The 16,936-nt window shown below is 43.2% G+C and overlaps 1 protein-coding gene across 9 annotated transcripts in view; it reads left to right on the forward strand.

The window, feature by feature from the left end:
* LOC106581265 (RNA-binding protein Musashi homolog 2) overlaps nt 1-16,936 on the forward strand; it is a 403,525-nt gene that overhangs the window by 254,086 nt on the left and 132,503 nt on the right. For all 9 annotated transcript variants that reach the window (XM_045703896.1, XM_045703895.1, XM_045703899.1 and 6 more), the window contains exon 8: nt 16,727-16,809. In XM_045703896.1, the coding sequence (XP_045559852.1) occupies nt 16,727-16,809 (83 nt within the window). The remainder of the gene's footprint in view (nt 1-16,726; nt 16,810-16,936) is intronic.

The raw sequence follows: 16,936 nt of genomic DNA on the forward strand, positions 1-16,936 counted from the left end.
CATGATCCTGGCAGTCCTTGATCCTGGTGGTCATGATCCTGGCAGTCCTTGACCCTGGCAGTCCTTGACCCTGGCAGTCCTTGACCCTGGCAGTCATGACCCTGGCAGTCCTTGACCCTGGCAGTCCTTGACCCTGGCAGTCCTTGTCCCTGGCAGTCCATGATCCTGGTGGTCATGATCCTGGCAGTCCTTGACCCTGGCAGTCCTTGATCCTGGCAGTCATGGCCCTGGCAGTCCTTGACCCTGGCAGTCCTTGATCCTGGCAGTCCTTGATCCTGGCAGTCATGACCCTGGCAGTCCTTGACCCTGGCAGTCCTTGACCCTGGCAGTCCTTGTCCCTGGCAGTCCTTGACCTTGGCAGTCCATGATCCTGGCAGTCCTTGATCCTGGTGGTCATGATCCTGGCAGTCCTTGACCCTGGCAGTCCTTGACCCTGGCAGTCCTTGACCCTGGCAGTCCTTGACCCTGGCAGTCCTTGACCCTGGCAGTCCTTGACCCTGGCAGTCCTTGACCCTGGCAGTCCTTGACCCTGGCAGTCCTTGACCCTGGCAGTCCTTGACCCTGGCAGTCCTTGACCATAGCAGAACCAGCTCAACAGTTGGCTGAAGTGCATGATGCACCTCCAATCCACATAGGTCGAAAAATAGAGAGGAAGTTACTCCCAGTTGGGAGTCAGATTGAGTCAGCATCCAGATGTCATACTATTCACCCCTCAATCACTGAATACATTCAGTCCTTCAGTAGGAGATGTTAACCAGAGCTGAAGTGCGCCATGTTGTTATGATCTCCCGTTTCATCATTCTGCCTGCAGGTAAATCTACTGTCATCAAATATACATTCATTTATGTGTCTTCAGAGAGTTTCACTTAATCCAGATACAACATTCATAATCAGCCATGTTGATGTTGTTGAGTCTGAAAGCTGAAGGAGAGCTGTTAGCTAACTAACACAAATCCCAATAGAGCTGTAATTCTTCAGCCAACCTTTCTCTGAAGGATCACCCCTGAAGTTACCCCCCCAGTCCACTGTACCATCTCTTTCATTTAAGACAGCTTCGCCACCACTTCCATTTATGAGATTGTCTGTCTGGTAGCAATCACATAATCCCATCATGTTTTTTTCTCTCTCTTCATTGGTCATGACTCATGCCACTTGGTCCCTGTGAGAAGGGCCGCTCATGGCTCTCGTCTCGATGTGTCTTGTTGTAATTAAAGGCCAAATTGTTTTGATGCCAGTGTAATCACATTAGTCTGTGATGGAGGAAAGGAGAGGGAGAGAGACAGAGAGAAAGAGATGGAGGGAGAGTGAGGGAGATAGAAAAGAGAGAAAGGGAGAGAGAGAGGGGTGAAATTGGAGTTGTTGCTCCAGCGACACAGCAACCATGACAGTCAGTGTTGTTGTTGTTATTATGAGCTGAGAGCTGTCACAATGCATCACCCTCAGAGCTGCTGCCCAGGAGCACCCATACGTAAAATCTATGCACGCATGACTGTAAGTCACTTTGAATAAAAGCGTCTGCTAAATGGCATATATTATTATTATTATTATTATATTATGTAATATATGTCGTTCCATTTCTGGGCCTGTCAGAACCACCGACGGGGTAAATATGGCTCAGTTATATGTGTGGAGGTCCTATGGTTGGTTTGGTGTGCATTCCGCTCTGCATGGACCTACACTGTACTGTGTATCACCTCGTCTTGTAGAGAAACACTGTCCACTGATATCATGTTGTCGATTCGTACTAGAAGCCTAATTATAAATATCTATATTTTAAACTGGCTAGTAGGCCTATACAGTGACAGATGACGTATTACTTGTTGTATTACCACTGGCTAAGGGGCTGGGGTGTGCTCAGGCCTTTATCTGGCAGTGGCAATCCTCTTCCTCCTCATGGTGTGTCCCACTGTTCCTCTTCTACTGCATGAGACTGGTTGTTTCTCCTTCTCTTCTATTGGTCAGGCACACTGGGTTAAATCTGCATACACAGCTCCTCGAGCTCCATCCATTCCACCTAATGAAGGGAGCAGAGCTGGGGATCATTAGTGCTTCTGGAGCCATGATTTGTTTTGCAGCGTTCAGTATTTGTTTTATATTTCTCCCCTCTGCGTAAGGTTTTGGGTGTTTAATGCTGACATTTATCTTGGGTGACAGTCCAGTACATCAGCACATACATATGTAAGTATTATACTGATGCTAAAATGTTTATTTTATTCTACTGAGCCATTTACTTTATGTTCATATTCTTATCTTTCATTATTTCTTATTGTTGTTACATTGTAAGCATTGTAAGCATTTAGTTGGCCAGTGTATACCATGTGTATCCTGTACATACGACTAATACAACTGGAAACTTGAAGAGTGACCTTAATGTCATACAAAACCAATGTTTCTGCTCTAAGCTGTGGGCCATTTGTCTGTTGTAGGTTGGCCTTACAAAGGGACTGTGTTACATGTCTATTATATACTGTATTCCCAACACACACACACACACACACACACACACACACACACACACACACACACACACACACACACACACACACACACTTGTTTTGAGTGTCTTTGTGACAGCACTCAGCCTCCTGTGTCCATTGGAGCCGGTTTTTCATTCCCTCCTCCTCTCCTTTCTCTCCGGTTTCCTGGCGTTTCTCCTCCCGTCACTCTGCTAAACGTATTTCACCCGAGTCATTATATTGTAGCAGGATGGCTAGTATTCCAATTGATTCCTCTGTCCACTCTCATTTAGTTTACAAGAGATCAGAGTTCCCAAGAGCTTCCCAAGTTTTTTTTCTCCCTTTTTGATTAAGAGGATGTATAAATAAGACCGCAAACTCCCATCGATGCATGCCCATCTATTTATTGACTTTTAAGGATGCATGTTGCCCGCTGCTCCCCTGTGGTCTCTCCCAAGGAGAAGCAAGGCTAGGTTTATTTTTCCCTCCCTGCCTACTGCTAGCCTAGCGAACAGAGCAGACAGACTGGCAGGCTAAAAAATGCGCCCCATTGACACGTTTTGTCGTGGCGCTTGGCTCTGGTTATTAATGGATGGGGAAGGGGACCCATTTATCAGCCAGAGGAGAATTTAATTGACACCGGCTTTGATTTTATTGTGTCCGCTGTTGTCTGCGCCTGTCACAGGTTTTCCCCCCTCACCTCCCTCCTCTCGCTTTCCTCTGAAAGGTGTTTGATTGCGGTTTGGAGCCGGGACTTGTCAGAGGTGACGCATGGGAACACACACACACAAACACATGCTTATATGCACACACAAGCACACACATGCCTAACAGGGTACACGCGTACGCTCTTACAGAGACGCTCGTAAAGGCCCAGGGTCAGTCCTTGTGAAAAGGACCATGCTGTTAGATTCTCCTGAAATTAAATCCATCGAAAAGTCCTTTTGAAGGAAGGATGTCACAAACAGACAAATGCACACACAGTAACACACAAACCAACAGCAATAAACAACATACACACACTCAAAGACAAAGCATGACGGAACCCCCCCCGGCCCTCACACACTGATGGAGAGCAGGAATTGGATGCCATTTGTGACAGCACTGGCATAGTTTCTGTGTGTATGCAAATGATTTTTCACACTTGGGAGTAAATTGAATGGGGGTTTTGGAGTGGGAGAACGAGAGAAAGAGAGGGAGAACGAGAGAGAGAATGAGAGAGGCGATGCGCCCTAAATGACAAAAACAAACCAGTCTGTGCGCCTCCAACGTTTTTCATCAACTTTGAATGCTACTTTATTTTCTCAATCATTCATATAGTTTCAGCAACTGGGTACAGTGTATATTTATTTACACAGAGCAGAGGGGGAACTATTTTGTTCTATGGAAAGATCTCTGTTACATTCTGAATAAATACTTCATCTGTATTCATGGCCATTGCCCCTTTAACAGATTTGTAGACTGTATTTGCCTTGAGGTGAAATGCAATACTGTTATTTTGAGTGCTTATCTTTTTATTACTAGATGAATCAATACCGCAAGACATCGTTAGGATCATTATTTGGCTGGCTTCCTTGGTGTGTGTGTACGCGTGCATGTGTGTGTTTGCCCTTGAGGTGCGTGATTGTGTGGGTCTGTCTGTCTATCTATCTATAAGAGAAAGGGCCACAGGCTACAAGCAGAACCCTTCCTTCCCCTCTCTATTCACTGTGTGCTTCCCTTATTTACTGGTCCTCCTCTGCAGGGGATGGAAGCCACGGTATTAATATGTGATTTGGTCATGTACCTCTTCCTTTTAAATACATCCAACCGCCCGGGGGCAGGCTGGGCCTCTTGACGCAAAGGTCAGTTGACCACTCATTGATTCAGCATTTTAATTTTATTTGTGCAGCGGCACTCCGATGGGAACTGGCATTAAGGCTGGCTGTTTCAGCCTCTTTGTTTAGTGAGAGGCTGTGAATGTCTCTCTGTCTGGGGGGGCCGGGGGGGGGGTGTCTGCAGAGACCGCCGTGTGGTTAGCCGCCGCCAGCTAATAAGTGTGAGATCCATCCCGACGCCTTGGTAATGACCACTACCACCTATTACTGCACCCCAGATTGGAAATCCATGTGTTGTCATTGAGGGGAATCGTCTATGAAAGTTAGAGAAAAGAGTAAAACAAAAAGAAAGTCTGACATTGTGAGGAGAGAACACCAGTTTGTGTGGTTCTCCAGCAGCAGTGGGGGGTGGCAGGTAGGAGGAAATGGCCTGTTTAGGTGGTTAGGCCACTAAATGTACAAGTTAATGTTGCGATGAGGCAAGGCAGGGGATGCCACATCTCAAACACTACCATGTGGAGGTGGAGGAACTCCTATTCTCTTCTCTCAGGTTTTACTCTCACTCTCTCCATCTCTCTCTCTTTCTCTCTCTTCATCTCTCAATCTCTCTCATTTCAAATCCAAAGGGCTTTATTGGCATGGGAAACATGTTTACATTGCCAAAGCAAGTGAAATAGATAATAAACAATAAATAATGAACAGTAAACATTACACTCACAAAAGTTCCAAAGGAATAGAGATTTAAAATGTCATATTATGGCTATATAGTGTTGTAACAATGTGCAAATAGTACAAAAGGGAAAATACATGAACATAAATATGGGTTGTATTTCAATGGTGTTTGTTCTTCACTTGTTGCCCTTTTCTTGTGGCAACAGGTCACAAATATTGCTGCTGTGATGACACACTGTGGTATTTCACCCAATAGATATGGGAGTTTATCAAAATTTGGATTTGTTTTCTAATTCTTTGTGGGTCTGTGTAATCTGAGGGAAATATGTGTCTCTAATATGGTCATACATTTGCAGCTCAATTTCCACCTCATTTTGTGGGCAGTGTGCACATAGCCTGTCTTCTCTCTCGCTCTCTCTCTTCTTTTTCCTGATTTGACTTTGATAAGGCCGTTAGTTACAGCCTCGTCGTTAAGCAACCCCCTCCCGGAGCAAATTGATTGGCTACCTGCCTCGTCCAATGCTGAGGTGGGAGCTGACTTTGTCAATAGTGCTGTGAACTCTGACAGAGACAGCAGACCAGATCGTTGCCTCATCCTCATCCCTACACCCTGGGTTTGGAGAGGGAGCTGAGAGAAGGAAAGACAAGAGAGTGGAAGATAGCGAGAGACTAATGAAGAGATACTGAGTACATCACATTTCAAGGTGCATTTAGGACACTTTCGACGCAGGCCCAAAGCAGATGTTTGATTTTCAGCAAGCAACTTATCTATAATTTCAGGGAGAAGGAGAACTAGGACTCACAACACTGTTCTTAGTGGTTAGTGTAGGAGGTGCAGTGTACCCTCCACCTCCACTCCTAGCAGGGGATATGAGAGAGCTGTATTGTGGAGTAGATATCTCCAGCAAAGGGCAGGTGTGTTAACACTCCCTCCCACATACCTCTCTCCCTCCCTCTCTCTCCTGCTCCACACCACCCAGCGGCGACGGCTCCCTCTCAGCTGGTGAGAAATTGCTCCTGACAGCTGATTTGTTGGTTGTCAGAAGTGGTCGGTGTGGCGCTGATAAGGTTGGGGGGCGGTATTGGGAGGGGAGATATGGAGGACCCAGGCCATCCTCAAAGGCAGAAAGAATTACGCTGCCCGGGGGCCTCAACAGACACATGGAAATGTCTTTCTCTCTAGAAATCACAGGGGATACTTCCTCATATGCACAGCACACACCCCGAACGCTCTCTTTAAAGAGCCCACTCGCTCACGCAACAACACACCACCTCAACACTCCCTTTTAGCTGTGTCTTCTTGGATTTGTGCCTATTCCCCTATCGCAGGAAACCTGTTGAAGTCTCTCTCTGTGGATCTCTGAGAGCGCCACAGATAAACGAGTCCTTTGTGGACGTGAAATGAAACATCTTCTTTCTCAGCGCTACACATTCATGAGCTGCTGTATATACATGTACAAGCCTAGCGTGAACCAACCGTATACAACATGATGCACTTTTACACTATACAGAACTATTCACTGTACAGACGTTTTCATTTCCTCCTACTCTACCTGCTGCCTTTAAACAGAATGAATGTGCAGCGGTTGTCTTTGATTTGATTCATCACTAATGGGGACCGCGGAGGCCCCAGAGGCCCCAGTACACGGGGCCAGGAGTAATGTGCTCTGTACTGGATGAATGACGGGACTGATTGCAGATGGGAGGCAGAGCCCTAGTTTTTGATTAGCTGACACAGCGGGAACACGCAGCGGTGCTTAAGTGAATGAGAGCAGAGGATACATACAGAGGGAGAAAGGCCCAGGGCTGACTGAGACCCAGACCAGAGCGAACTGACAGGAGGGAGGGAGAGAGAGAGATTATAAAATCCAAGTACACAAACAAATATGCGGTTAAAATTGGCAAAAAACAGTCAGGCAGGGATGCAGCTTAAGCCCCACCCTCTTCAACCTATATATCAACGAATTGGCGAGAGTATTAGAACAGTCTGCAGCATCCGTCCTCACCCTACTAGAATTTGAAGTCAAATGTCTACTGTTTGCTGATGATCTGGTGGTTCTGTCACCAACCAAGGAGGGCCTACAGCAGCACCTAGATCTTCTGCACAGATTCTGCCAGACCTGGGTCCTGACAGTAAATCTTAGTAAATCAAAAATAATGGTGTTCCAAAAAAGGTCCAGTCGCCAGGACCACAAATACAAATTCCATCTAGACACCATTGCCCTAGAGCACACAAAAAACTATACATACCTCGGCCTAAACATCAGCGCCACAGGTAACTTCCACAAAGCTGTGAACGAGCTGAGAGACAAGGCAAGGAGGGCCTTCTATGCCATCAAAAGGAACATACAATTTGACATACCAATTACCAATTTGTGACCTGTTGCCACAAGAAAAGGGCAACCAGTAAAGAACAAGCACCATTGTAAATACAACCCATATTTATGTTTATTTATTTTCCATTACTTTAACCAGAGAGAGAGAGAAACTATAGAGAGAGAGAAACTATAGAGAGAGAGAGAAACTATATATAGAGAGAGCAACTATATAGAGAGAGATAAACTAGAGATGAGAGAGACTAGAGAGAGAGAGAAACTAGAGAGAGATAAACTAGAGAGAGATAAACTAGAGAGAGAGAGAAAAACTAGAGAGAGAGAGAAACTAGAGATAGAGAAACTAGAGAGAGAGAGAGACTAGAGAGAGAGAGAAACTAGAGAGAGATAAACTAGAGAGAGAGACTAGAGAGAGAGAGAAAAACTAGAGAGAGAGAGAGAGAGGGAGAAACTAGAGAAACAGAGAGAGAGGGAGAAACTAGAGAGAGATAAACTAGAGAGAGAGAGGGAGAAACTAGACAGAGAGAGAGAAACTAGAGATAGAGAAACTAGAGAGCGAGAGAGACTAGAGAGAGAGAGAGAAACTAGAGAGAGATAAACTAGAGAGCGAGAGAGACTAGAGAGAGATAAACTAGAGAGCGAGAGAGACTAGAGAGAGAGAGAAACTAGAGAAACAGAGAGAGAGGGAGAAACTAGACAGAGAGAGAGAGAAACTAGAGATAGAGAAACTAGAGAGAAACTAGCGAGAGAGAGAGAGAAACTAGAGAAACAGAGAGAGAGGGAGAAACTAGACAGAGAGAGCGAGAAACTAGAGATAGAGAAACTAGCGAGAGAGAGAGAGAGAAACGAGAGAGAAACTAGTGAGAGAGAGAAACTAGAGAGAAACTAGTGAGAGAGAGAAACTAGAGGAACTAGAGAGAGAGAGAAACTAGAGGAACTAGAGAGAGAGAAACTAGAGAGAAACTAGAGAGAGAGAGAAACTAGAGGAACTAGAGAGAGAGAGTAACTAGAGGAACTAGAGAGAGAGAGAAACTAGAGAAACTAGAGAGAGAGAGAGTAACTAGAGGAACTAGAGAGAGAGAGTAACTAGAGGAACTAGAGAGAGAGAGAAACTAGAGGAACTAGAGAGAGAGAAACTAGAGAGAGAGAGAAACTAGAGAGAAACTAGAGAGAGAGAGAGAAACTAGAGGAACTAGAGAGAGAGAGTAACTAGAGGAACTAGAGAGAGAGAGAAACTAGAGGAACTAGAGAGAGAGAAACTAGAGGAACTAGAGAGAGAGAGAGAAACTAGAGAGAGAGAGAAACTAGAGGAACTAGAGAGAGAGAGAAACTAGAGAGAGAGAGTAACTAGAGGAACTAGAGAGAGAGAGAAACTAGAGGAACTAGAGAGAGAGAAACTAGAGGAACTAGAGAGAGAGAGAAACTAGAGGAACTAGAGAGAGAGAAACTAGAGGAACTAGAGAGAGAGAAAAAATAAAAAGAAACTAGAGAGAAAAACTAGAGAGAGAGAGAAACTAGAGAGAGAGAGAAACTAGAGAGAGAGAGACTAGAGAGAGAGAGAAACTAGAGAGAGAGAGTAACTAGAGAGAGAGAGAAACTAGAGAGAGAGAGTAACTAGAGGAACTAGAGAGAGAGAGAAACTAGAGGAACTAGGGTGAGAGAAACTAGAGGAACTAGAGAGAGAGAGACTAGAGAGAGAGAGAAACTAGAGCGAGAGAGTAACTAGAGAGAGAGAGAAACTAGAGAGAGAGAGTAACTAGAGGAACTAGAGAGAGAGAGAAACTAGAGGAACTAGAGAGAGAGAAACTAGAGGAACTAGAGAGAGAGAGAAACTAGAGAGAAACTAGAGAGAGAGAGACTAGAGAGAGAGAGAAACTAGAGAGAGAGAGAAACTAGAGAGAGAGAGACTAGAGAGAGAGAGACTAGAGAGAGAGAGACTAGAGAGTGAGAGAGAAACTAGAGAGAGATAAACTAGAGAGTGAGAGAGAAACTAGAGAGAGATAAACTAGAGAGAGATAAACTAGAGAGAGATAAACTAGAGAGCGAGAGAGACTAGAGAGAGAGAAACTAGAGATAGAGAAACTAGAGAGAGAGAGACTAGAGAGAGATAAACTAGAGAGCGAGAGAGACTAGAGAGAGAGAGAAACTAGAGAAACAGAGAGAGAGAGAAACTAGACAGAGAGAGAGAAAAACTAGAGATAGAGAAACTAGAGAGCGAGAGAAACTAGAGGAATTAGAGAGAGAGAGAAACTAGAGAGAGAGAGAGAAACTAGAGAGAGAGAGAGAGAGAGAGAGAAACTAGAGAGAAACTAGGGAGAGAGAGTGAGAAACTAGAGAGAGAAAGAAACTAGAGAGCAAGAGAAACTAGAGCGAGAGAAATTAGAGAGAAACTAGAGAGAGAGAGAAACTAGAGAGAAACTAGCGAGAGAGAGAAACTAGAGAGAAACTAGCGAGAGAGAGAAACTAGAGAGAGAGAGAAACTAGAGAGAAACTAGTGAGAGAGAGTGAGAAACTAGAGAGAGAAAGAAACTAGAGAGAGAGAAACTAGAGCGAGAGAAATTAGAAGTAAACTAGACAGAGAGAGAAACTAGAGAGAAACTAGAGAGAAACTAGAGAGAGAGAGAAACTAGAAATAAACTAGACAGAGAGAGAAACTTGAGAGAGAAACTAGAGAGAGAGAGAAACTAAAGAGAAACTAGAGAGAGATAGAAACTAGAGAGAGAGAGAGAGAGAGAGAAACTAGAGAGAGAGAGAGAAACTAGAGAGAGAGAGAAACGAGAGAGAGAGAGAAACTAGAGAGAGAGAGAAACTAGAGAGAAACTAGCGAGAGAGAGAAACTAGAGAGAAACTAGCGAGAGAGAAACTAGAGAAACTAGAGAGAGAGAGAAACTAGAGAAACTAGAGAGAAACTAGAGAGAGAGAGAAACTAGAGAGAAACTAGAGAGAAACTAGAGAGAAACTAGAGAGAAACTAGCGAGAGAGAGAAACTAGAGAAACTAGAGAGAGAGAGAAACTAGAGAGAAACTAGAGAGAGAGAGAAACTAGAGAAACTAGAGAGAGAGAGAGAGAGAGAGAGAGAAACTAGAGAGAGAGAGAAACTGAGAGAGAGATAGAGAAACTAGAGAGAAACTAGCGAGAGAGAAACTAGAGAGAGAGAGAAACTAGAGAAACTAGAGAGAGAGAGAAACTAGAGAGAAACTAGCGAGAGAGAGAAACTAGAGAGAAACTAGCGAGAGAGAGAAACTAGAGAGAAACTAGAGAGAGAGAGAAACTAGAGAGAAACTAGCGAGAGAGAGAAACTAGAGAAACTAGAGAGAAACTAGAGAGAGAGAGAAACTAGAGAGAAACTAGCGAGAGAGAGAAACTAGAGAAACTAGAGAGAGAGAGAAACTAGAGAGAGAGAGAAACTAGAGAGAAACTAGAGAGAGAGAAACTAGAGAGAAACTAGAGAGAAACTAGAGAGAAACTAGAGAGAAACTAGAGAGAAACTAGAGAGAAACTAGCGAGAGAGAGAAACTAGAGAGAAACTAGAGAGAGAGAGAAACTAGAGAGAAACTAGAGAGAGACTAGAGAGAAACTAGAGAGAAACTAGAGAGAGAGAGAAACTAGAGAGAAACTAGAGAGAGATAGAAACTAGAGAGAGAGAGAAACTAGAGAGAAACTAGAGAGAGAGAGAAACTAGAGAGAAACTAGAGAGAAACTAGAGAGAGAGAGAAACTAGAGAGAAGAGAGAAACTAGAGAGAGAGAAACTAGAGAGAGAGAGAAACTAGAGAGAAACTAGAGAGAAACTAGAGAGAGAGAGAAACTAGAGAGAAACTAGAGAGAAACTAGAGAGAGAGAAACTAGAGAGAGAGAGAAACTAGAGAGAAACTAGAGAGAGAGAGAGAAACTAGAGAGAAACTAGAGAGAGAGAGAAACTAGCGAGAGAGAGAAACTAGAGAGAAACTAGAGGAACTAGAGAGAAACTAGAGAGAAACTAGAGAGAGAGAGAGAAACTAGAGAGAAACTAGAGAGAGAGAGAAACTAGAGAGAGAGAGAAACAGAGAGAGAGAGAGAGAGAGAAACTAGAGAGAAACTAGAGAGAGAGAGAAACTAGAGAGAAACTAGAGAGAGAGAGAAACTAGAGAGAAACTAGCAGAGAGAGAAACTAGAGAGAAACTAGAGAGAGAGAAACTAGAGAGAAACTAGAGAGAAACTAGAGAGAGAGAACTAGAGAGAAACTAGAGAGAAACTAGAGAGAGAGAGAAACTAGAGAGAGAGAGAGAGAGAGAGAAACTAGAGAGAGAGAGAAACGAGAGAGAGAGAGAAACTAGAGAGAGAGAAACTGAGAGAGAAACTAGAGAGAGAGAAACTAGAGAGAGAGAGAAACTGAGAGAGAAACTAGAGAGAGAGAGAAACTAGAGAGAGAGAGAAACTAGAGAGAGAAACTAGAGAGAAACTAGAGAGAAACTAGAGAGAGAGAGAAACTAGAGAGAAACTAGAGAGAGAGAGAAACTAGAGAGAGAGAGAAACTAGAGAGAAACTAGAGAGAAACTAGAGAGAAACTAGAGAGAAACTAGAGAGAGAGAGAAACTAGAGAAACTAGAGAGAGAGAGAAACTAGAGAGAAACTAGAGAGAAACTAGAGAGAAACTAGAGAGAAACTAGAGAGAGAGAGAAACTAGAGAAACTAGAGAGAGAGAGAAACTAGAGAGAAACTAGAGAGAGAGAGAAACTAGAGAGAAACTAGAGAGAAACTAGAGAGAAACTAGAGAGAGAGAAACTAGAGAGAGAGAGAAACTAGAGAGAAACTAGAGAGAAACTAGAGAGAGAGAGAAACTAGAGAGAGAAACTAGAGAGAGAGAGAGAGAAACTAGAGAGAGAGAAACTAGAGAGAGAACTAGAGAGAAACTAGAGAGAAACTAGAGAGAAACTAGAGAGAAACTAGAGAGAAACTAGAGAGAGAGAGAAACTAGAGAGAGAGAGAGAAACTAGAGAGAAACTAGAGAGAGATAGAAACTAGAGAGAGAGAGAAACTAGAGAGAGAGAGAAACTAGAGAGAAACTAGAGAGAGAGAGAGAGAAACTAGAGAGAGAGAGAAACTAGAGAGAGAGAGAAACTAGAGAGAAACTAGAGGAACTAGAGAGAAACTAGAGAGAAACTAGAGAGAGAGAGAGAAACTAGAGAGAAACTAGAGAGAGAGAGAAACTAGAGAGAGAGAGAGAGAGAGAGAAACTAGAGAGAGAGAGAAACGAGAGAGAGAGAGAGAGAAACTAGAGAGAAACTAGAGAGAGAGAGAAACTAGAGAGAAACTAGAGAGAGAGAGAAACTAGAGAGAAACTAGCGAGAGAGAGAAACTAGAGAAACTAGCGAGAGAGAGAAACTAGAGAGAAACTAGCGAGAGAGAAACTAGAGAGAAACTAGCGAGAGAGAGAAACAAGAGAAACTAGCGAGAGAGAGAAACTAGAGAAACTACAGAGAAACTAGAGAGAGAGAAACTAGAGAGAAACTAGAGAGAAACTAGAGAGAAACTAGAGAGAGATAGAAACTAGAGAGAGAGAGAAACTAGAGAGAAACTAGAGAGAAACTAGAGAGAGAGAGAAACTAGAGAGAAACTAGAGAGAAACTAGAGAGAGAGAAACTAGAGAGAGAGAGAAACTAGAGAGAAACTAGAGAGAGAGAGAGAGAAACTAGAGAGAAACTAGAGAGAGAGAGAAACTAGCGAGAGAGAGAAACTAGAGAGAAACTAGAGAGAAACTAGAGAGAACCGAGAGAGAAACTAGAGAGAAACTAGAGAGAAACTAGAGAGAGAGAACTAGAGAGAGAAACTGAGAGAGAGAGAAACTAGAGAGAGAGAGAAACTAGAGAGAGAGAGAGAGAAACTAGAGAGAAACTAGAGAGAGAGAGAAACTAGAGAGAAACTAGAGAGAGAGAGAAACTAGAGAGAAACTAGAGAGAGAGAGAAACTAGAGAGAAACTAGAGAGAGAGAGAAACTAGAGAGAAACTAGAGAGAAACTAGAGAGAGATAGAAACTAGAGAGAGAGAGAAACTAGAGAGAAACTAGAGAGAGAAACTAGAGAGAGAGAGAAACTAGAGAGAAACTAGAGAGAGAGAGAAACTAGAGAGAGAAACTAGAGAGAAACTAGAGAGAGAGAGAAACTAGAGAGAGAGAGAAACTAGAGAGAGAAACTAGAGAGAAACTAGAGAGAAACTAGAGAGAGAGAGAGAAACTAGAGAGAAACTAGAGAGAGAGAGAAACTAGAGAGAGAGAGAGAGAGAGAGAAACTAGAGAGAGAGAGAAACTAGAGAGAGAGAGAGAAACTAGAGAGAAACTAGAGAGAAACAGAGAGAAACTAGAGAGAAACTAGAGAGAGAGAGAAACTAGAGAGAAACTAGAGAGAGAGAGAAACTAGAGAGAAACTAGAGAGAGAGAGAAACTAGAGAGAAACTAGAGAGAGAGAGAAACTAGAGAGAAACTAGAGAGAGAGAGAAACTAGAGAGAAACTAGAGAGAAACTAGAGAGAGAGAGAAACTAGAGAGAAACTAGAGAGAGAGAGAAACTAGAGAGAAACTAGAGAGAGAGAGAAACTAGAGAGAAACTAGAGAGAGAGAGAAACTAGAGAGAAACTAGAGAGAGAGAGAAACTAGAGAGAAACTAGCAGAGAAACTAGAGAGAAACTAGAGAGAGACGAGAAACTAGAGAGAGAGAGAAACTAGAGAAACTAGAGAGAGAAACTAGAGAGAAACTAGAGAGAGAGAGAAACTAGAGAGAAACTAGAGAGAGAGAGAAACTAGAGAGAAACTAGAGAGAGAGAGAAACTAGAGAGAAACTAGAGAGAAACTAGAGAGAGAGAGAAACTAGAGAGAAACTAGAGAGAAACTAGAGAGAAACTAGAGAGAGATAGAAACTAGAGAGAGAGAGAAACTAGAGAGAAACTAGAGAGAAACTAGAGAGAGAGAGAAACTAGAGAGAAACTAGAGAGAGAGAGAAACTAGAGAGAGAGAGAAACTAGAGAGAGAGAGAAACTAGAGAGAAACTAGAGAGAAACTAGAGAGAAACTAGAGAGAGATAGAAACTAGAGAGAGAGAGAAACTAGAGAGAAACTAGAGAGAGAGAGAAACTAGAGAAACTAGAGAGAGACAGAAACTAGAGAGAAACTAGCGAGAGAGAGAAACAAGAGAAAGTAGAGAGAGAGAGAAACTAGAGAGAAACTAGAGAGAGAGAAACTAGAGAGAAACTAGAGAGAGAGAGAAACTAGAGAGAAACTAGAGAGAAACTAGAGAGAAACTAGAGAAACTAGAGAGAAACTAGAGAGAAACTAGAGAGAGATAGAAACTAGAGAGAGAGAGAGAAACTAGAGAGAAACTAGAGAGAAACTAGAGAGAGAGAGAAACTAGAGAGAGAGAGAAACTAGAGAGAAACTAGAGAGAGATAGAAACTAGGGAGAGAGAGAAACTAGAGAGAAACTAGAGAGAAACTAGAGAGAGAGAGAAACTAGAGAGAAAGAGAGAAACTAGAGAGAGAGAGAGAAACTAGAGAGAAAGAGAGAAACTAGAGAGAAACTAGAGAGAGAGAGAGAGAGAAACTAGAGAGAGAGAGAAACTAGCGAGAGAGAGAAACTAGAGAGAAACTAGAGGAACTAGAGAGAAACTAGAGAGAGAGAGAAACTAGCGAGAGAGAGAAACTAGAGGAACTAGAGAGAAACTAGAGAGAAACTAGAGAGAGAGAGAGAAACTAGAGAGAAACTAGAGAGAGAGAGAAACTAGACAGAGGGAGAGATAATGAATGGGAAGAGGATGAAAGACTAATAAAAGCACAATATTTAAAACATTTGTTTTTAGTGTGTTCTGACTCTTATTGCTATGTGATCTGTGTTTCATTGATGTAATACTGTATGTTCCTGAGAGAGAGATTGATAGAGAGGGGCTTGAGAGTTGAGTTCTCTGTCTGACGTGTGCTGTGCATCACTCCAGGAAGTCCCCCTGGATCAGAACAGGAAGTCATGGAGAGAGGGCAGGTCATTGACTAATGAGCTTCACTTCCTACCTCACACCAGAGAGAGTGTAGGCGGCTTTGATCACTGAAACCTGCTTGATGATGTCTAATGCCTATATAGATCCAACCTCATATGGGGGGTTGGGGGAGTGGATTATGTGTACATGTAACATGCGGGCAGAGTTAGTGCGTGTGTTTGCGTGTGTGTGTATGTATGTGTGCATGTTTGTGAATTGAATGCCCTGCACTGTACTGTGTAATAACTCATTGTTAGTGTACTGTGGTGTGTGTAGAGGCGGGACAGGGGGGGTTGTCGGAACGGCTGCTCTCTCCGTGACCCTCTTATCGGCCCTCCCGCCTTTTTATCTGTCCATATCTGCTGGCGTGTGGAGAAGGGGGGCCCTGCCCGGACACATGCTGGCTCTCTGTCAAACCCTGTTGACCCCCTGACTCCCACAGGCTTATCTCCCACTCTCTTAAAAACCAAAGCCTTGTTTCAGCTTGTCACAGCGGGGCGTACAACTTCAGCTCTATTCCGCTCCGCCACTCCGCTCTGTGTGTTTGTTTTAGAGAGAGTACTGATTAGTCAACAGGGCATGGAATGGAAGGCTTTCCTGCTTTCCTGCTTATGCCTTCATAATGTCATCCCCTTATGTGGCATGTAGATAATCCAGTCAATTTTTGGCCCATGGGCCACTAGATTAATACTCTAAAATGAAGATCGCTTTATTGATCATTACATACAAGGTCCATCTTAGGCAATGGCATCTAACATTTGATACTAGCAACCCTGATGCCAGCTACATTCCCATCAGATTGTTCACGTTGGACCCGGGATTCGAACTGGCAACCCTCCGGTTGCTGGCCTGCCTCTAACCGCTAGGCTACCTGCCTGCCACTATTAGTTATGAATTAGATAATCAGGTCAAGCTTTGGCCCATGAGTCACTAGATTACCCTCTATTAGTTATCAATCAATGCTTGTTGCTGATTTGCAAGATTTGTATAATGTTCTATGTATCAATAATATGATATGGCCTGACATTACCATAAAACTGGAATGTGTTTTACAGTGAAATATCAATGAAGGAGCAGAGAATATCTGTAATGAAATTCACGGGCTAGGCCAGGGTCCATGAATTCCATTTAATGAGCTTTGTGGCAATTCCCTCCTCTTCTGTCTGTGAAGCAGGAATATAGTTATTCTAATAATGAGGACTATATCATTTTTATTGCACATAGCTGTACAGCCGTTCCAGGTCTATAACTGCATCTTTATTAGGTTTATTTAGCTACATTTAGGGGACACATTTTTATATGTTGCCTGTCTTTCAAATAGAAGTTGTTCTATAAATCTTGACTATAACCAATGCTCTATTTTTCTCTCCCTTTTTCCTCCTTTTTCACTCACTCTCTTTCTCTCGCCATCCCCCTCTTCCTGTCATTTTCTCTACCGCTCTGTCCTGCCTGCAGGTTTCGGCTTTGTAACTTTCGAGGTTGAGGACGTTGTGGAGAAAGTATGCGAGATCCACTTTCATGAAATCAATAATAAAATGGTGAGTGGCTCTCGCTTTTCAAAACGGCAAACGGTGCTGGCTGGATTAATATTTGATTTTCTCTTTAGCAGAGCGGTAATGACGACAGGCATCTCACACACACACAGGTTTTTAGGGCTATGGAGTC

This window comes from Salmo salar, chromosome ssa20 (assembly GCF_905237065.1).
Source record: "Salmo salar chromosome ssa20, Ssal_v3.1, whole genome shotgun sequence".
Lineage (NCBI taxonomy): Eukaryota > Metazoa > Chordata > Actinopteri > Salmoniformes > Salmonidae > Salmo > Salmo salar.